General features: G+C 41.8%; 1 protein-coding gene across 3 annotated transcripts in view; it reads right to left on the bottom strand.

The window, feature by feature from the left end:
* FGD4 (FYVE, RhoGEF and PH domain containing 4) overlaps positions 1-20,762 on the bottom strand; it is a 96,321-nt gene extending 75,559 nt beyond the window's left edge. Inside the window, exon 1 of one of the 3 annotated variants that reach the window (XM_068142147.1) lies at positions 20,548-20,762. In XM_068142147.1, the coding sequence (XP_067998248.1) occupies positions 20,548-20,701 (154 nt within the window). In that variant the 5' untranslated portion in view covers positions 20,702-20,762. Of the gene's footprint in view, positions 1-2,935; positions 2,972-8,755; positions 8,841-20,547 lie in introns of those variants that run through there. The other 2 variants (XM_068142149.1, XM_068142152.1) reach the window with 2 other exon arrangements.
* Between the last annotated feature and the right edge of the window lie 452 nt (positions 20,763-21,214).

Genomic DNA, 21,214 nt, shown 5'->3' with positions numbered 1-21,214 from the left:
TATACACACACCTTTAAAAAAAATAATAATAGTAAAAGCCTCTACAAACCACAGATAAACCCAGGTCAGCTTTGCCTTTCCCAATGACCTGTTTTGATCTTTTCTGTACAAGACTTGAACATGTGGTTTGGAGCACAAGCCCTATGAGGAGAGGCTGGGGGAGCTGGGGTTGCTTAGCCTGGAGAAGAGAAGGCTCAGGGGAGACCTTATTGCTGTCTACAACTACCTGAAGGGAGGTTGTAGACAGGTGGGGGCTGGCCTCTTCTCCCAGGCAACCAGCACCAGAACAAGAGGACACAGTCTCAAGCTGCACCAGGCAAGGTTCAGGCTGGATGTTAGGAAGAAGTTCTTCATAGAAAGAGAGATTGGCCATTGGAATGTGCTGCCCCAGGACGTGGTGGAGTCACCATCACCGGAGGTGTTTAGGAAGAGACTGGATGGGGTGCTTGGTGCCACGGTTTAGTTGATTAGATAGTGTTGGATGATAGGTTGGACTTGATCTCAAAGGTCTCTTCCAACCTGGTTAATTCTATTCTATTCATGGTACTGCAGTATGTCCTAGGCATTTGTCAGAATAAATTATAATGCCTTTCTATCAGCTGTCCTGACTGACTGGAGGTGGGGGATGTGGTGTGGAAATGATGACTTCTTAATCTCTTCCAGAAGTGAAACTATTTGTCTGCATGACAATATTCTCATGAAAGACTTTCAGCACAAAGTTTGTGTTAAGTTGATAGCTCCTTCAGAACAGACAATCACACTAACTAAAAGACCACAAAAGATGTCTCAAGATGTAATACCACACATTGTGTGATACATTCAGTGAGTATATAATTGAATAATTTCCTTATGAAATGAAGACAAAGAAGGCAAACAAAATTATCCACAGGAAAAAAAAGTTCTTGCAACTAAGGTGCAGAACTAGAGGGAGAATGCGTCACAGCCACAACACTCTGCACTGTTACTTCTGCTATCTAAGATAAAGGAGTACATGCTTCTTTCTTTCCTGCAGGAGGCAAAGCAACTGCTTTATCTACTTTACATAAAACAGCAGCCAGTGACAAATACTGTTTTAGTAAGACCTTCTTCAGTGTGGCCCCTCCTGCAGCGCATATTCTGTCTCAGTGCTGTAAGAAAGTCATGTTTTATTGACAGAACCCATCTGATTCAAACCACTCTCTCCACTACCTTACTTCATACAGTAATTCAGTTTTGATGGAACCTCTGAGGTCAGCTGGTCCAATGTCTTGCTCAGAGCAGGACTACCTTAAACTGAAGTTGCTCAAGGTCTTGGCAGTTCAGCTCCAAGTACCTCAAAGCATGGAGGTGCCATAGATCCTCTGAGCACTTCTTCCAGCATTTGACTGTGTTTATGACAAATATCTTTAATTATTATTCTCATGGAATAGGTGGAATTTTACTTGTTGCCACTATTTCTCTCCAAGAGCCTGCATCTGTCATCTCTGTACCTGACTGAGTTGACACGAAAAGTGTACTGGTTTGCTCTATAGATGTCTCTTGTGGACAAACCCAGTTTTGTCAAGCTTTTATATCACGTCAGCCCCAATCATCTTAGTCAACTGGACTTACTTTAGTTCATCAGTATCTTCCTTGCACCAGGGAGCCCATAAATGGACACAATACTCCAGATGTGATTTGACAGATGCAGCAGCGTCACTGAGACCCTTTCTTTGACCTGCCGCAGTTGGTCCTGTTTCACCACAAGGGCACACTGCCGACTCATATTCACCAGCTCTGCTTTTCTGTAGCACTGCTCTCCAACCACCAGCCTATACTATAGCACAGAGATTTTTCAACCCAGACACTGAAACTTAAATTTGCCCATGAGGTTTACTGTCAATCAATTCTCCTCACAAAGTCCTTCTGAAAAACATCCTTACCCTACTCAAAGTTTGAACAGTATCAGCTCTAGTATTAACCCAGGAAAGAGGAATTCCTCTCCTTTTCCTGTCTTCCAGGCAATAACTTCAATTGACCAGTATCCTCCAAAGTCTTTAGGAGCCACAGTCATCCCCTGAATCATTGTCTAACCATCTTGTCCCTACCCAAAGGGCAACATTCCAAAACTATGAGTACAGTGGCATGAGGAGGCTCCTCCTCTAAACTTAAATACCACAGCTTAACACTGTGCAAGTTGCTTTATTCTGAATATAAAGTACCGCAAGAACGTCACCAGCAACCACTAGTCATTATCTTTCTTCATCTGCTGAGTTTCAAGTGTTTCAAATTTTTCCCTGCCCTTGAACTGTGTACATAACAGGGGAAAAAGAATAAAGTAAGGAAGAAAAAGCCAAGAAAATTTTGCAAAGCTATTTAGGTGGGAAAACTTGGGAAACACTGTAATACAACTCACAGGAATCAATTCAGGGATTACTATATCAAAGTTTGTCTTGACCATAAATGTTTTTTGTCCTCAACGTATTCCTTAATTCTCCATGCAGAGTTCTGTGTGGGTAACCGTAGTATTAATACTCTCACTGACTATGAACATACATGGAGAAAACAACCACTAATTACTTGAGGTTGTGCAGATACTTATAAAGCAAGAAAAATTAATACACTGTTGGCATGGATAGCACCCGTGGTGTTTTCAAGTACCTACATAAGAGGGAGGGGGAAAAAGCAAAGAAAGAGGTGGGGGGGAAGGCAATGCAGTTACCAAAATAAAAGTAAGACTTTGTTCTAATAAGGGATGGAGGAAAATGCTTCCCATTACAGGACAAACAAATATCATCAACTGCCTGACACAAAAAGGGAAAAGGAAAACAACAGGAAAAGTAGCCAGCTACAGAAAGCAGTAGTCAACAGACAGGGATCATTTTAGTGCTGCAGCTGCTTGTCTCTGCCAAGTTTAAAGAGTTGGCTGTTCTAAAAGTATATTTGAAGCAGGTCACTAGGGAGTTTAAGTACTAACCTTGTAAGGAAAAATTCCAAGGAGAAGAGAATGAATTTCCAGGACACCAGGGATTTCATTAGAAGTCCTCTTGCAATTTCCCATCAAAACAGCTACTCTAAAAATGCAACTAATGTTGTTTTTCCCGACTCACATCCCTACCCACAGAGTTGCCAGTCTCCCATGTGCCCATCTGAATTCAGTTCCACACATCCCACTCTAAAGGGAACAACTTCTAGACTGAGAATTTTGCTACTAGTATATCATCACAAATCTATTTTTACTGGGTGATGCACAGTGCTTCTGGGAAGACAGCAGATCTAAAATTTCAGTATTTCAGGACTATTTATGTACAGAGCTCTTGGCAGTGCTAATCTCTTGGGATTTTAGAGAAGCATACTTCAAGTATTTTAGGACTTAAAAGGGCTAAATGTAGTTAAAAGGCAACCCAAGAAAAAGTATGAAGGTTTTGCCTAGATAACAGTGTGCTCAAACTAAATCATAAAATATTACTTTATTTAGATCCTTTTTTTTAATAGAAAAAAAATCTGTCTGTATGGCATAGCATTGATACCAAAAGCTACATGAAGGACAACCTTTGTGATATTTCTGAGAGTTTAAGAGGAACCCCCTCAAATAGATGAGGGAAGAAGTGATGTAAAGGTGCTCAAAGCAACACAAAAATAACTTATTGTGCAACACCTGCATTTAGTTTTCAAATATATCATATACAGCATCAGCTGGGAAAAGCCTAGCAAAGACAGGAAGAAACAGATCTACAAGCACTGTGTCATGTCCTTCAACACCCTCAGACCCAGCTGACTTATTTTAACCACACAAGACAACCAGGAAACTCAGAAGTTCTGCTACCCCTTCTCTTAAATCAGAAGCAATTGAACAATCTAAAATGTACCAATTTTGAGAGAACAGGCAGATACAATTTTGTCTCTGTAGTTACAAGGGTGACCAGTACCCAACATGCGAGGAGCTACTCTGCACTGAAGGTGATTATTGGCCAGAAGACTAGATGACTATCATCAGGCATTGGTACAAAGGCCTAAATATCAATGTAATGTGCATGACAAAAAACAGAAGCCACTGGAAACCACAATCACTGTACTAAAAGAGCAGAATTCTACTGCTGACAATTCATTATTTTATAGCATTCCCCTTCACTATTACCACAACAGAAGCGATTTGGTCATGATTATTGTATTTCAGTGTTGTTTCAGAGCAAGTAGCATGGCTGCTATGTTCAAGGTAGTATACACATCCTGCTGAAAATGCAGCCAGCCAGCCATTTACTTTTCTATTTACAGAACAAACTGGCCCATGAAACAGGAACTTCAAAATCCCACTTCAGCCTCAAGAACCATATCTAGTGACACAGGAGGAGTAAGAAAAACTAAAGACAGAACAGGACACCAAAAAGGTTTGTCATAAGTAGAGGGTGGCTTGACTACATTCAAGACCAAGTCAAACAAACAAACAAGCAAGCAAACAAACACACACTGACACTGTACAAGTCAGTTGAAAAATGCCTTCTTGACAGAAGGTGTGTTTCTTCACCAATCCTTTTCTCTGTCACATACAATGATATTTAAAAGTTCAAGAGTCAAGTGGTGTAAAAGTTGAAAGGTAGTTTATCAAGTTTAGTTATCTATCAGGTGTTTGCTGTGTCTTCCAGACGTATGAAGACAAGAATATGTATCTGGAATGCATTCAAGATAAAGAAGGAAGTTTTAAAACTAAACCAAATTGCACACACTGACATTGGCTCGCCAGTTTCATTTTTACTACTAGGGGGAGACCAAGTATTATTGAGAAATATTTACTTTTTCTCCTCTATTTTTAAAAATCAGACACAAGTGGACTTTCCAAAAGAAAAGGCTGTTCTGAAATACCTAGGTAATCACTGGGAAACCCCCACTACATGAAGACTGCATTTCATCGGAACTGACTTGCACTGTGCTGCGTACCACAGCCTCTATGCTCCACAAATCTCACAATTACAGCGTAGTCATTAAAAACAAAACAAAAAAATCCCACAAACGAACAAAACTATAAGAAAGCACCAACCCCCATGAGCTATTTCTAGGCAACATCAGAGCACAGGGACAGGACTTCATGAATTATAGCAGGCAATTCAGAGCAGAGCTGTAAGTCTAAAACCCAAATAAACATGTCATATTTCCCATTGCCTGTAAGTTACCAGAAAGATGAGATTGCTGGACTTCCATATGATTCACTTGTATGGTAAACAAGCATATTTATCTGCTTAATTCAGTGCTCCAAGATGAGCTTCAAAGGAGAAAATCTATTCTATACAGAAGGGATAACTGACAGACTACCTTCCTACATGCTCCATTACCCTACTACATCACACATGAAACCTTTCTCTCTCATTTTGTCTTCCAATGTTCTCTGCCTCAACACACTTCTTTCCCTTTCTACATGTCTGCATGAGCATCAGCAGACTTCTACACATACAAGCACATAAATATACACACAGACATTACAGCCTACTCATATTGTAACCAGGGCACTTCTTCCTCCACAGCCCATGGAAGAAGGAGTGGAAGAAGCATGGCAAAAGTCAACACTTAAGCCTCTTGCAAAGGCTTTGCTGAGTAGATTGCAGATGGCACCACCTCCAGTGCAATGCTGGACCTTTAATTTACAACATGCTTAAAACCTGCACTCTGCATTTGGAAAGGACTTGCATTTTTAACTTCCCTCCCTTTTTCCTTCTTAAAGCACAGCTACAAATTTCAGTTACCAACTGTGATGTTTACAATTTTACCTGAGACCACTGCAGGCCCTAGGGTCATATACTTGACTGATGCTGAACCCCAATAGAATCATTAAGATTGGAAAAGACTTCTAAGATCATCAAGTCCAACTGTCAACCCAACATTACCATGGGCACTAAACAATGTCCTGAAATGCCAGGTCTACATGTTTCACACCTTCAGGAATGGTGACTCCACTACTTCCATGGGCAGCTTACTCCAATGCCTGACCAATATTTCTTGATTCTCTCTCAAAGATAATACAGAGGTAATAGGTGTTTACTATAAAGACTTTTGAAATCCTCATTTGATTAAATTCACAACAGAAGTGAGTACAAGTGGGCATTTTTTTGCAATTTTCTGAGACTAAGTGGCTTGGTTTGTCCTGCTTACTTTAGACACAAGCAGCAGCTTAGAAAGATGGGAAAGGTCAATTATGCTTTCTTCTTTGAAATTACAAAGCCAAAACCGAATCCCCTCTCCTCCCCCTATGCCTGAGTTCTGTAAAATTTACACACCTTGAAATAGCTATGTAATTTCAATATGCTTTCTTCTAAGCAAATATTTTTCCACTTGACAGTGGCATTTCATACTCAGAACATCAGTTCTTTCTGCTGTGTTGCCAGAACTTGGACAAACCCACAAATGTCTTGTTTAAAGCATCATTTTCTACCTTCCTTCTTTCAAAGCATACACAGCCCCATGGAAGGAGGAGGACTCCATGGTTCCATCAAGGCAGCAGAGAGGAAGCATCTAAATGTAAGTAAGGCTTTTTATCTGTCAAACAGTACAAACAGACCTCATTCTTTAGTTGTACAAGACTAGTAATTTGAGGTATTATGTTTCAACATACCAGTAACTCAATCTCACTAAAGTTTATGTAGGTGTCTTTTCCATTAAAAACAACAGCAAGATTTTAAATGGTCTTTGCTATTGGTACTGTGAAAAAAAATAAAATATCTAGATATCTGAAGACATTTTAAAGAATTAAAAAACAGTGAATCCACATACATCAACACAGGCTTGCAAGAAACACACTCAGGAATCATGAACACTACAAATCTAGAAAACAGCAGAAGGTTTATTTTGCTTTATGTGGAGATGCTCTGGGAGTGCTGTACCTTGCCCAGCATGTTTGTAGGCTGCTGTAAGAGTTTGGCAACACCCTTGGTCACTACAAAATCATGCTAATAAACATAACAAGCATGATAAATTGGAATGTGGATCTTGCACTAGTCTTTCTCGCTGACAGCAATGCACCTTCCTTAAGAAAATGGTTAAAATTATTTACTAATGTTTCATAGAGGAATTGCCCCAAGTTCTCGCTTTCATTTACCTTTGGTCCAAAAAGAAATAAGTAGTAGTTTCCCTCTTTCATGGGAAAATGAGCAGCTCTCCATCTTTGGTACTTTCTTCTGTAATGGTGGAACTAAATAGCATAACAGAGACCTCAGTGACATTTTCTTCATCTCAAAGCCAGATTTAGAACAGCCTTAAAAGAAACACCACACAAAGACTCATTTTCTAACAGAAACCCTTCCTCCATCTTTGATCCTGGAAAACTCACTCTGACAGTTACAATAAAGAAGAGGTTACCACCACAAGCCCACTGTTTTGATCACCTCTCACAAGTTGGCATCCCAAGAAAAAGGAAAGTGGAACAACATTTCGTGGGAACAGCACAAATAAAAGAGCGAACAAAATGAAAATTCAAGGGCAGTAGCATGCCTTGCTACTGCATAGGTATCCCATACAGTTAATGGAATTAGCAGCAGTCTCTCAGAGAGGTTTTTAAATCACACAAAGGAGAATTTCTAAAGCTTCTCTGCTGGGTATCACATATTTCATTTATTCTTCCACAGCAGCAAATGGGTCATGAACTTCAAGTTATGAGAAGCAAAACCCTGTTAGATTGATCAATTTAACAAAAATTAAAGCTACATGTATATACACACACACAAAAAAAGGGTGGGGGAGGAGGGGAAATTGTTCATGAAAGGTAGCCATTGGAGCTTGTAAATCCCACCAGAAAACTTTCTATTGTACACACACAGAATGCACCCAGACATACTCCTTGCAGTCCTAAACATCTTCCATTTATCTTGAACTATTTCCACCGCTTTTGGAAAATAGATTCTTAAAGAAAACATGCAAATTATCCCATGGATGAGCCATGCAAGCAGAGAGTGGATGCTGCAGCAGGTCAATAAAGTACCACAGGAAGGGCAGCGTTACTTAGCTCACCCTTCAAAGACAGACCACATGCACTGCCTTGGTTAAAAAGTATTGACTACCTTCTCTAATTACTGCATTCTAGACCTCACATCTTCACAGCAGCACAAGCCTCAGCTGTTTGCAGATGCCATTTGTCCAGGTTAGTTTTTACTCTTAATGACAATTTAACACTCTGCAAAGGGGCAGGCAAACATTTTTATAGATGATATGCACCTCTGTTGGATTTCCAAAAATAGCCCAAGCCAAGTACAGTACTTAATGATACTGATCTTTCACATTATGTACCCTAATCTGTTGGTTTGCATGCTTAAATTTAGAATACAAATCTGGTATGTAGACTTGTAAATCAGCAAATTGGTTTTCAGAAGAGCTCAAACTCAGTACATAAGAAAACATAAGAAAACCAGACTATTTAGCTGCTACATTTGTGTAGAAAATCCTGGCTCTATAAAGGAACACTTTCAACCTTGCTCTCACAACTCTCTTTTTACATGCACTTAGCAATACTTGTACTGTCCCTGTGCATGACTTAGAAACAATCAATCTTAATTAACTACAGGCAGAACTTTAAAAAGCTATTTCAATCCTGAATAATATTGCTGGCAGGATAGAATACAGTTTAAATCTGGGTTTTGGGGGTTTTCCCCCCCATTTAATGTTTCTAGGTAAGCAAGCACCCACTTACTTTTTCACTTAAATATCCACTATATTATATACTTAAGAAAAACAGCTCTATGGATCAATGACCACACCCATATCATACACTTGTTCTTCTGAAGCATTCCTGTGTACTCACATTAATTTGTTTACTTACCAGTGAAGACATCTAAGATCATTAGTTACAAACTTAGGGATTCATTTCTTCTCTTCAAGTCAAAAAGATTCTTTTTGACTTCCTTCTCAAACCTTCAACTCTGACACCCAAGGCAGCTGCACAACCTACAATCTAAAGGTTCTATCTTTCACTTCCTTTTGTGGCTTTCAAGGCCAAAATGAAAGAGTGAGCTTTTGTTCAGCCTAATACTTCACTTTTCAGTTACTTTATGAATGTATTGGTTTTCAAAGCGAGAGCTTTACTCCTGGTTTCTGATATACCCACTCAGATTCCATTGAGGGATGCATAGGAAGATGGCAAGACTCAACACAACCTCAAAACACCTTCTTTTCATTCTCACTGCTGCATTCTGTATGTATAACATACTCCAGAAAGCAGATATTTAAGCAAACAATGTCCCTCTGGATGAATGGAAAGCACACTACTGCAGCTACAAGGAGAATACACTGTCAGAATGCACTTTTCCATTCCTTACAGAACAATTTTAATTGCCTGCTGAGTATTGACTACAATTCCTACAGGAAAACCTGAGCTGATGTCAACAACTGGGATTTTTGTCACCCATGTCCAGGACCTACATCTTTTTAAGACACAGCTTGTCTTAAAAACAAGGCATCCATGCTGAAAATACTTATGAGATTTTTCATAAATGTGCTTCATCTTACTCCAATTACTGGCTGAAGGAAACAGTCATTTTTGTAGGATATTCCACATAAAGAACTGCCAGTAATTTCTTCTGTTTCACAAGTGTTATAGTCATGAGATCACATGAAACAGATTTGGAATAGCCCTGCAGCTGAAACATGTATTCATTGTATACATGATCAAGTATCTTCAGGGGATGTCTCTTCATCACAATGCTGTCAAAGCAGTCTCAGTCTCAACACAGCAGTCCAAAAGCAGTAACCAGCTAAGTAGTTGAGATTTTTCTGACTTCATAGTCTGTGGTGTGAAAACACCCTGAAATATATATACAGAAGCATCACATTCTATCTTGTGCAATGTACTTTCTTTGAGTGGTTTACATAGCAACATGAAGTCTTCATAGTTATTTGTCCAATAATTTAGAGATATGGATCAAGTAAAACATTGTAGCTGCCACCTGTTTTCTTGAAAGAAGAGGGAGAACCGCTGATCCTTTAAGGTTTCTTTGGCTTAAAAGACAATTCTGGAACCAAAACATTGCCATCTGTAAGAAGGGTATAAAGTAGGTCCAAAATATTTTATCAAAGGAAACATTTGCCACACTTATGAAGGCTGATGATTTGCTCCCAAGATGGAAGGATACATGCACAAATTATAACATCACAAAGAAAACTGTGCTGGTTCTGAGGAAGTAATTTCTAAAGAGTCACAGTTTGTGCAAAACTGCATTACCTGCTTGAAAGCCAAGATTTAGATTCTGTATTAGCAACAGAGGCCAAGTATCTGATCAAAATCTTGGACAGCTACAACAGGTTTTGGGGGTTTTGTTTGGTTGGGTTTTAAATCTTACTGTGGAAACCAAATTCTGTTTGGAATATCAAGACTTATTTTAATGAGCTTTTCTGGCTTTTAAAATTAGTCCCCTAAAGCAAAATTGAGGGCCAGGCCCATAATTACTAGTAGGAAGGAAAGAACAGATCAACTTTGCCAAATCACACATCCAGCTGGAAGTACAGGAGTAGCCCCTGCTGTCAGAGCACAGCCACTACCACAGCACTGACTCTGGTAACTCTACCAGCTCCCAAGGAACAGCAGCAAGAGCTGGACACGTGTGACCTAGTGCTCATCTTCCCCAGTGCTGTGTGCGTATAGCTGCTTCAATAAACACATTGAAAAGAGAATAAACCAGGTTGCAGTCTTCACATTCTGATTCCAGCAAGGAAGCAATTTAATACTATTTTTACAATGAAAGTTGGTGGAAAATTCAGTGAGCTGCCATGAGGGAGATAAGGTTGTTTTATGTGCAAATATGAAATCAAAGAAAATTGCTGCATTGAATTCACCTGCCTAAGAAGTGCAAGATCCCTACCTAAGCCTGTGTACTGACACCAAGTTAAATATTTATCTGTCAAGACTTGCCTGGAAGTTGGATCTCATACAATGTTTTATTGATATTTGTCAATACAGAGCAACATGCAGTTGCTCATACTTTAAGTTTCCATAGGGACCATATACTAATATTGAATTTTCACATTTTCAGCACAGCAGGGCACAATTCTGGGTAAACCAAAACAGCTGAAGCTTTGAAAGACACACAAGTTGAATAAAATCACTTACATGTCAACTACCTTATTAATGTTATATTACAATCACCTTAAGTTTAATAAAAATATTTAATTAGCCAGAAGGTTTCACTTCCTAACACAATTACTGATGTTAATACAAACAATGCATATATTAGTAGTCCATTCAGAAATTAAAGTAGGACAGACAAGATAGTGAATGGTGGTATGTGAGAGTCAAGAGGGATAAATAATCATTACTCACTGCAAGAAGTTGTCGTCAAAACCTTCTGAAATGAGATGAAGTGTTTAAAAATAAACTTACCTTCAAATATTATTTCCTTTAACAATGTTACAATTTAGGTCATTTATTGAGATTTTTTTTTAAGTCTGCTGCAGACCCTGACTTTGATTTTTTTTATTCTAAATATCTGTTTCATTGTGTAAGAAAACCCAGGAGTGTGAAATAGCTTAAGCAATTAAATGCCTACAACCTAATAGGAGGATAGAGACTCCTAACACAACACTTCAAATAAATAAGAAGTTGCCCTATCCCAGAATACAAGCTGGAGCTTAAAGGTTACAAAGTCCTTGCAAGGAACAGTGACTGGTCAGGTCAGGATCCTCAGCCAGAAGCAGTGGCAGGGAACTCGACACTCTTCCCCACCCTCTTGACAGAATGGTAGGAGCTGGAGGGGATGTCTAGTCCAACCCACCTCCTACACATCTACCTCCAGAAGCCAGTGGGTTGGGTGTGGGCAGGAAGGTCTGCTCAGTTTTCCAGTTTGAGGTCTCTCATGTTTCACAGAAACAGATTACATAAAATGTAGTTAGAAACTTCACTATTCATTTATGCTTCGAGTGCCACAGAGTGCCCAAAGAAAACAGAAACCCTATCAAGAATCCAGCTGGTCCAGAGAAAGCATAAAGCACTAAATCAGGGTCCAGGACAGCCTCCCACAGCAGGGCCACCAGTAGCTCTAGTAGGCAGCACTAGCACTCAGGGCACCTGAGACCCCACAGGTTTCAAACATGCTGGAACCAGAGAGACTTGAAACCTGCCGTTACTGAAGTTACAAGTCCTGCCCCCACCATGACAAGGAGCACAAGCCCCATGAGGAGAGGCTGAGGGAGCTGCGGTTGCTTAGCCTGGAGAAGAGGAGGCTCAGGTCAGACCTTATTGCTATCTACAACTACCTGAAGGGAAGTTCTAGCCAGAAAGGGGCTGGTCTCTTCTCCCAGGCAACCAGCACCAGAACAAGAGGACACAGACTCAAGTTGCACTAGGGGAGGTTTAGGCTGAGATGTTAGGAAGAAGTTCTTCATAGAGAGAGTGATTGGCTGTTGGAATGGGCTGCCCAGGGAGGTTGGTGGAGTCACCATCACTGGAGGTGTTTAGGAAGAGACTGGATGGGGTGCTCGGTGCCATGGTTTAGTTGATTAGTGTTGGGTGATAGGTTGGACTCAATCTCAAAGGTCTCTTCCAACGTGGTTAATTCTATTCTATTCTACTTGGTCACAGAAAAGCCTAACATGGAAACATCACATGCTCAACTAATAAGTCATCAAATCTTTCAAAGGGCCAGCAGAAATCCAGCCACAATTATTTTTAATTGTTGTCTGCATTCTGTTTCCCAAATTCCCATCTACATCTGGGCACACTAGCACCTGCTTCAGAGGGAGGGCAAGTGCCTGCAGTTACTCAGGAGGGGAAGGCTAGCCTTGTAAGACAGCTGCATTATCATCTCTGATGCAAGACATTTGTTCAGAAGTTAGCGAGGATTTCACATTTTGTGTTACAGTTCCACCACGTTTTTCCTTCTTTCTGGGCTATTTAATTTACTTTACATTAACATCTGTGATAGCTTAGCATCTAACAGTATTTCATTGTCCTGCCCTACCCTCTAGTCAGTGTCTGTTCCCTCCAGTTTTAATTCATTTTATGCTTCATTTTACAGAGTTTCCATATAATCAGAAGCATCAAATTGCTCTGGAACTTATTAAAAATAAGTCTTTGCATGTATGGCTTTGCAAACTACTGCAGCAGTTCAATTTTTCTCCCCTTCCATTTTTAATCATTTATCTTCTGGTACCATCTCTGTGTATTTGCGCACTGGAAATACACTTCTGATTTTTACTTGGTTCATCAAAACTTCAGCAGAGCCCCATCCTCCCTTCCCTACATTAATTCCAAAACTCATTTCTTCAGCTAAAGTACCACCTCTGTTAAAATGTTACTTCCAAGGCAGCTAGTCAAAGAAAAGTGTCAACCTTTTCTTTTGGAATTTTCTTCTTTTACTGGCTTGAGTTATTGTGAAATTAATGCTCTGCAGTACCCTCTCTAAACAGAATTCTCTCTCTGTGGGAACCCAGAGTTGGTAGATAATAAGATGCTTTGCTGACCTTCAGATTCATGTGGGAATGGATGGGGAGTATAGCAATTACAGAATGCTGTATCGCTAGAATGGGTGACAGGCAGGTATCAAAATCCATCTGCTATAGTGATAGAGTCCAAAAGTCAGTAGGCTGTGGGAAGAGAAGTAAACCATGTAAGCATCCCCTAATAAATAGGCACTTGCTCCACAGATGGGGGTCTCTGGCACATCTGCAGCAAGCAACCACTTCTCCACAAAGCTGCATTAGTTTGTAATTCATGCATGTCACCCTGGAACCCAGCTGGCCACACCTGAGTTAGCAGAGCTCGCAGATAGGACCCACACCTCTCCCCTTGTCCACAGTACAGGAGTCTGTTGATGACAATATATCAAGCTGTCAATAGCTACACATTTGATGTAAATGTTTTGACCATCAAGAGCTGGAGGTAAAGTTCATACATAGGCTTAATGTTAGGGAAGGGATCATTCTGATCATTTAAGTGTAACTATGCATCCTGGTCTGCGTTATATTCAGGAGAGATATGCAATATCCTATATTACAACAGAAAGACCTCCCCCCCCACCCCCCCCCACCCCGGAAAAAGGTATCCAAGCTACAAGATTCACAGGCAGTAATTTGATGTAAGTATTGACTTTACAATAATGTTTTGAAGACTACCACCCAGCTTTATTGGAACTGGAGGGAAAAGCCCACAAGTATCTCATGGAGCAAGCAAATAATAGATAAAGAAATAAATAGAGAGAGTTTTCCTTTCTGTCAAATCCTTCATCCTAGGAATATAATTTGTCTTATGCAGCAAATGCATAATACTGCTTTAAGACATAACAATGTAAGATACAACAGTTGGAGTGCTTTATCACAGATCACACTGTACTCAAGACACACTGACAAACAGTTATGATCAGAAATTTTGACCAAAATACTGGGAGATTAAATAGTTCCTTAGCATGATTTAAGAAGGGGGTGAAAACTTTGATAACTGCAGTATTAAGCAGAGAAATACTGACAGACAAGGGACACACAAAAAAAACCATGGGGAAATCATATGTATTTTAAAACAATTATTATTTACAAACAGCTTCCTCTCTCAATGTTTGTTTTTTACTGGTTGCCCCAAAAGTAACACATTCCTTAAGCAAGTTTTCCTTTTCCTTTTCCTCCCCACTATCTATCTGCATTTATCTGCAAAAGCAACCTGCAACTGTGATTTTTGCCCAAACTAATTTGCACTGCACACACAAATGACTATTTTCACAATTTCAGCTATGCCTAAAAGCATTTCAGGAATGGCATTTAACAGCACCTCTGCAATTTCACCCTCTCAGGGCAACCTCTCTCCAGCAAGGAGTAAACTAAACACTATGTCCATCAGATTCATGTCAAATTCAAACTTTTACTTGCAACTGTTTGTGTATTGTCACTAGAAATCAACCAGTGGCTAAAGATTCCTAATTGAAGGAAATCATCATTCAGATCACCAGGAAGTCAGTATTGCAAGACCAACAATTATTGAGTTAAGCAGGCAAGGGCGTTACTAGGCAAGGGCTAAGTGAGACATTTCAAGCCAACCCAGGATACACATAAGTGACTTCAGTCCTGGATAGTCTATGAACTAAACAGTACCTCTTATTTGCTTTAAAGGGATTATTTTGATCCTAGATATTTGCAAGAGAAACGAGGGAAGAAAGAAATAACAAGATAGTAAAATTACATTCAGGAAGCTAAGTTCTGTGTCCTGGCACTTTCACAGAACACATACACTTCAATAGAAGGCACAAGGGATTAATTTGGCCCACAGAAACAGGAAGCTCTCTAATAACAAACAGGAAAATGTATTTTCATGCAAGTTCTGCAGAAAGCATTTCTTTATACTTTACTTTCCCTCATCTTTTTGAAGTAGATGAATATTTAGAAGCAGTTTGCTATAAATTCAACCTTCCTCTCAGTGTTTTTAAGTATCAGCTCTCCTTTATAAATCTCAACTTCAGAGAAATTGCAAAACCCCTGTATTCACCAAAAAGGCACATAAAGCAACTAGCTGCCTTTTGCAGTGGTCTCTAATGAATCTATAGATTCCAATCACTGCTTACATTAGCCCTAATGATCATATAGGCTTTCCCTAAGCACACTGCATAGCAATCAGATTTTCCATCACCACAGAACAGTCAACAAAATGCAGCAGGTAACAAAAAGCCAGGAGCAAAACAAAAACAAACAAAAAAAAACCCCAACCTACACCAGTACAGAAAACTACCAGGCAGGGCACAGTTGTCTTTCTAACTTAAAAAAACAAACTTAATAAACCCCTGAACAACAAAGACATTTTTTCATAGACTAGAGCAGCACGCTCTTGGAGTCTCATTTATTTACCATCTGCAAGATGGAAAGCCAAAAGACTACTGAATTTTTGTTAATATAATTCCATAAAATCATATCCATTTAACAGGCAGGGATACAACAGTAGCAGCAGGAAACTACTTTTTTTTTCCCCCTCTGTCAGTATTTGCAGACACCTTGCTGCAGTGAATGCTGCCTTGAATGCAAATTACTTCAGCTCCCTGAGAGGCACACTGCAATGTCTGAGACTGCCAATCCACAGTACAGTGCCAACAGATATATATTTAGGAAAAAGGGAACTGATTAAAACAGACTAGAAAGGGTATAAATTTGCACTGAAGTGAAGAAAGCCAAGGAACCAGCACAAGATTTGAGTGCCACAAAAGTTAACCTAGTCTATGTACAATGAGGACAGAGGTAACAGTACTGATGACACTAAAAAGAAATTTCTTCCTAGGAAAGCAAGTTATTGTGTCCTTGTTTCCTGAGATAGGTCTTCACAGCTAAATCAAGTTGATTAAGTGGAGACACAACCTTCTAAGATAGCTTAATCCTATGCAGAATCAAAGTAATGCCATACTCTCACCTTGAAGAACTCATGGCTTGTGAAAAGTGCTGAACAAGCAAGGACCAGCCTGCATGTGCTTCTTGGCAAATAACTAATCTTGAATTAACATGCATTTGGAGTAAAAGTTTGCTTGAGTTAGTACCAACCCTGAATTCTAATTTAGTAGGAAAAAAAAAAACCAGACACACCAAATCCACATCACTTATTGCCTTCAAAACTAGGTTATTAATCATCCTAATCCACCAGATGCTTTTCTATAACCTATCTTCAGATACCAGCCTTAACATTTCACAGCATCTTGGAAGATTCAAGTACTCTTTTATCCAAACCTTTAAATTAACATCAACTACTAATGGGAAATAATTTTTGCTTTGTCCTACAGGCAGTTAAACACACCAAACTTTTTCGAACTCAAATGTTAACAACAGCAATTTTTTCACATGACAAACATCCTGAATTAGACTATAGTAAGTAAAAGAGAGAAAGATTTTTCTGTTAGGAGTCAGACACTTACACAGCAATGTACCAAAAAAAAGACTGATGCTAGCCCAATGCAGTATTAGAAATGGTTTCAGACACCAAGAAGAGAGGTGCCAAACAGAAAGGGACCTGGGGGTGCTGACTGAGAGCCGCCTAAACATGAGCCAGCAGTGTGCCCAGGTGGCCAAGAAGGCCAATGGCATCCTGGCATGCATCAAGAATGGTGTGGCCAGCAGGAGCAAGGAAGTCATTGGGCCCCTGGACTCAGCACTAGTTAGGTCACACCTTGAGTACTGTGTCCAGTTATGGGCCCTTCAGTTTAAGAAGGACATCGAGACACTTGAACATGTCCAGAGAAGGGCAACGAGGCTGGGGAGAGGCCTTGAGCACAGCCCTGTGAGGAGAGGCTGAGGGAGCTGGGATTGTTTAGCCTAGATCGGAGGAGGCTCAGGAGAGACCTTCTTGCTGTCTACAACTACCTGAAGGGAGGTTGTAGCCAGGAGGGGGTTGGTCTCTTCTCCCAGGCAACCAGCACCAGAACAAGGGGACACAGTCTCAAATTGTGCCAGGGGAAGTTTAGGCTCGAAGTGAGGAGAAAGTTCTTCACAGAAAGAGTGATTGCCCATTGGAATGTGCTGCCCAGGGAGGTGGTAGAGTCACCATCCCTGGAGGGGTTCAAGAGGGGATTGGAAGTGGCACTTGGTGCCATGGTTTAGTCATGAGGTCTTGGGTGACAGGTTGGACTTGATGATCTTTGAGGTCTCTTTCAACCTTAGTGATTCTGTGAAGAATGGAGACACTCCTGGATCTTCTGCCTTCCAGCATAGAAAATGTGCTACATTCCCTACTTCCCCAGGCCAACATCAAAGGCTGTCAGGGAACTACAGGTATTATAATAGGTCTTACAAAATCTTTGCACTATTTAACACACATTGTACTAGTCTGAGAAGTGTTCTGATATGCCTGCCATAAACATAATTCCGATTATTTTTTTCTAATGCATTTATAAGCAAATACAGCTCATGCAACACAACTAGTTTCTCTGGTTGCATTCCAGATACAGATCTGAGATGACTGCCTGAGTCCTGTCCCCAGGCAGCAACACACTGGCACATTTCACAACACTTGGCAGAGAGAAGGATTGCAGATGTGTGGGCTACACTAACTCCTCCTTTGCCCTAAGGTTTTCAAGCAGGTCAAAGGCATACTCCTGCCTTAGGAAATCCCTTTAAAATTCAGTCAGCATTTTGTAAGCCAGAAAAGGGAATCACCTGAGGGTTTCATTTATTTAAAAAATAAATAAATAAATAAAAGAACACACCCAGCTTTGTTGCACATGGGGGATCAAAGTTCATACTTGCAGAATGAAGGCAATCTGATCACATTTCATCAGCACTGGAAGGAAGTGCAGTTTCTTTTCTGACTACAAGGAACAGAGCTACAAAGCTACCCGGGGATTATAAAATGAAGGAGTGCAGGCTGTAGTGAGCTCTGCTGACAGAATCACAAAATCACTATGGTTGTATGGTTGGAAAAGAACTTTAATATCATCAAGACCAATTATCTAATTCTACCACTACTGCACCATATCCTTGAGCACCATATCTATATAGCTTTTAAATACATCCAGGGATGGCGATTCAGCCACTCCCCTGAGCAGGCTGTTCCAGTCTGTGATAACACTTTCCATATGGAAGTTTTTCCTAATGTCTAATTTTACCTCCTCTGGTGTAACTTGATGCCATTTCCTCTTGTCCTATCAGTTGTAACTTGTGAAAAGAGACCAACACCCACTTCTCTGCAACTGCCTTTCACGAAGTTGTAGAGAAATAAAGTCACTCCTCAGCCTCTTCTTCAGACTAAAGAAGCCCAGCTCCCTCAGTTGCTTCTCACAAAATTTGTTTTCCAGACCCTTCACCAGCTTTGTTGCCCTTCTCTGGACCCATTCCAGCAACTCAATAGTCTCTCTTATACTGCAGCACCCAAAAACCTGGAAACAGTTCATGTTCAGACAGCTATCAACACCCCCAGGACTTTTCTGCCAAGTAGCTTTCCAGCCACTCAGCCCCAAGCCTACAGTGGTTGCTGCAGCCTAAGCACAGCCCTTGGTATTGTTGAAGCCTTTATGATTGGCCTCAGAAGGAGCAGATAGGGACACAAAGTTAACTCTCCTTTCTATTTCCCACATCTTTAATTGCTGGATGAGTTTATTTTTATTTGGTTTTGGTTTTTTTTTTTTCCATACTGCAATTGTATTTAGCAATCATGATGCAAGAAAGTACTTTGAATTTGGCTTTTGCAGTGCAGGCACATTTGACAAGCAGCATATTGTCCTTTTTACAGTCCCCACAACCTTCCTGCCGTCCAAAAGCCACAAGAAGAATGCTTACAGTGAAAAGTTATGCAGTGCATGTACATTTAGTAAGCAGGTCACCCAGTGGAGTTGGTGTGTGCCCAGATGAAAAAAGCAGAAGAAAAGATTGTCCGTGAGTATGAAACTGTTACCAGGGATTCTAATGTAACAGTAAAGCAACTGCAGAAGCAAATGAAATTTAAGTGGAAACTGACAGAAAACACAGGGTCCCTGCTGTAAGCATACCTCTGTTAGAGGAGAAGGAAATCCATTAATTCTACATGCTACAAATAACAGCTGCCTCTTCCTCCTTCCTGAAGCAAGCATGCAAGTAAAGCCTTGGGAAAAAACAAATCCCACCACTAACAAAAACTGTGAGTTCCTGTTCTTGTCCAAAGTTGCTACACATTAAAGGGAAAACAAAGCCAGCTACAAACATTGCAGTAGTCTGTTCTTATCTGTGCATATTCCTGCAAAATTAAGCAGGCCTCTCACCCAGGAACTCACAAAAAGTGAGTCCCAAAGCAAAGCTTCTTATATTTGACATGTCGTCATTCCCAGCATTATAATAAGCACATGCCAGAGATTTCAAACCGTATTTCCACTTTGTGCTCCCATGTCCATAAAGCCAAGCAGCTATTGGCACTACAATTACGAGTATGTCACACCACCTGTCACGGCAGAGTTGCTGGGTTTAGACATATAAATGGGTGTGTGGGTGTGTGTGTTACTTGCTCAGAACTTTCTGCTTTGGATTATAGGATAGCTTACTTTAAGAGCATGGTCAAGGTACCACGGATAACAAGCCTAATCTGACTGCCCCTTTTATTACTACTGCACTGATATCACAGCAGCTGCCTTCTGTAGCGTACCACGTCAAATGAGTCCAACATGGCTTTGTTGCTGAAGGGGACAAAGGCAGAGGGACGGGCACGTGTGAGAGGCAAGAGGTGGAAGACTGCTTTCCTGCCAGTCTAAAAGCTGTCAAAAGTGCCGTTCATGAACGTTTAAAGCCGCGAGGGAAGCTAAGAGTATGAGCCAAGCTGCTTGCCACCCCCGGCTCCAAAGGTTCGAATTGCTCTTCCGCCCCCCAGCCCCTCCGGGAGTCGGCGGTAAAGCCGCCACGGACGCCCGCGGGGCAACGCATGAGAACCCTCAACTTCGTCTCACGGTCACGCAGAGCGAAAGTTGATGAAAGCTGCCTTCTCCCCGGCTTTGGAAAGAAGAAACAGCTTTTTGTTAACACCAACCAGGTGAGCAGGCAGAGAAAACTCATGGAGGACTCTGCACACTCTCCAAAGTGACCCAGGCAGGACAGCGCTGCTATCTTACCCGCACCTCCTCGGGACAAGGGGGCCCTGAGCCTGCCCACCGGGTCTCCGCCCGGAGGAGCAGCGGCAAGGGGTGTGGGAACCGTCAAGGCTGTTACCTGCGGGCGTCCTCGGGGCTGGGAGCCCCGTGGGGCAGGTGAGCACTGCTCCATTGGAGGCGGCAGTGGCGGCGGCCAGAACAGCGACAGCGGCGGGGCTGGATTTCCTGCGAATGGCCCCCCGCCTGAAGCGCGTACGCCCGGCTCCGTTCATCCTCGAGGCGGGGAAGAGACGGAGAAAAGCAATGAGGGAGAAGCCCCGGGGTCCGCAGCGCCCCTCCTGCTCCGGGGGTGGCAGAGCCCCGCGGGAAGCGCCCCCCCCTCCCCGCCCGCTGCACCGCAGCTGCGGCCGCTCCCCGCCCCTTCCCTCCCCCGCCGGCACCTGTCCGGACGCCTCCTCCCTCCTGCCCTGCCCCCTACTACCTGCTCAGCAGCTGTCGGGCGCGGCGTTCCGCCGGCATGGTGAGCCCCAGCGCTCCGCCAGCGGGACTCTGCAGAAACTTCCCGGAGCCGGGCGTCCGCAGCCCAAGCTCACCCCACAGCCCAAGCTCACCCCGCAGCCCACGCAGGGAAGTGGGTGCCGCACCTGTTCAGCGCTCTCCCGGCCGGTGCTGAGCCTTCCCGGCCCTTGCTCTGGCCCGGCTCGACGTGCCGCCTGCGCCTGTAGCGGGCCCCGCTCACGCACAGCCCTGCTGCGCTTGTAGGCTGCCTCCTCTCACTGCTCACC

Source organism: Melanerpes formicivorus, unplaced genomic scaffold (assembly GCF_026170545.1).
Source record: "Melanerpes formicivorus ecotype bairdi unplaced genomic scaffold, bMelFor1.0.p_v2 SCAF_8, whole genome shotgun sequence".
NCBI lineage: Eukaryota > Metazoa > Chordata > Aves > Piciformes > Picidae > Melanerpes > Melanerpes formicivorus.
This window is presented reverse-complemented; position numbering and strand designations above follow the sequence as displayed.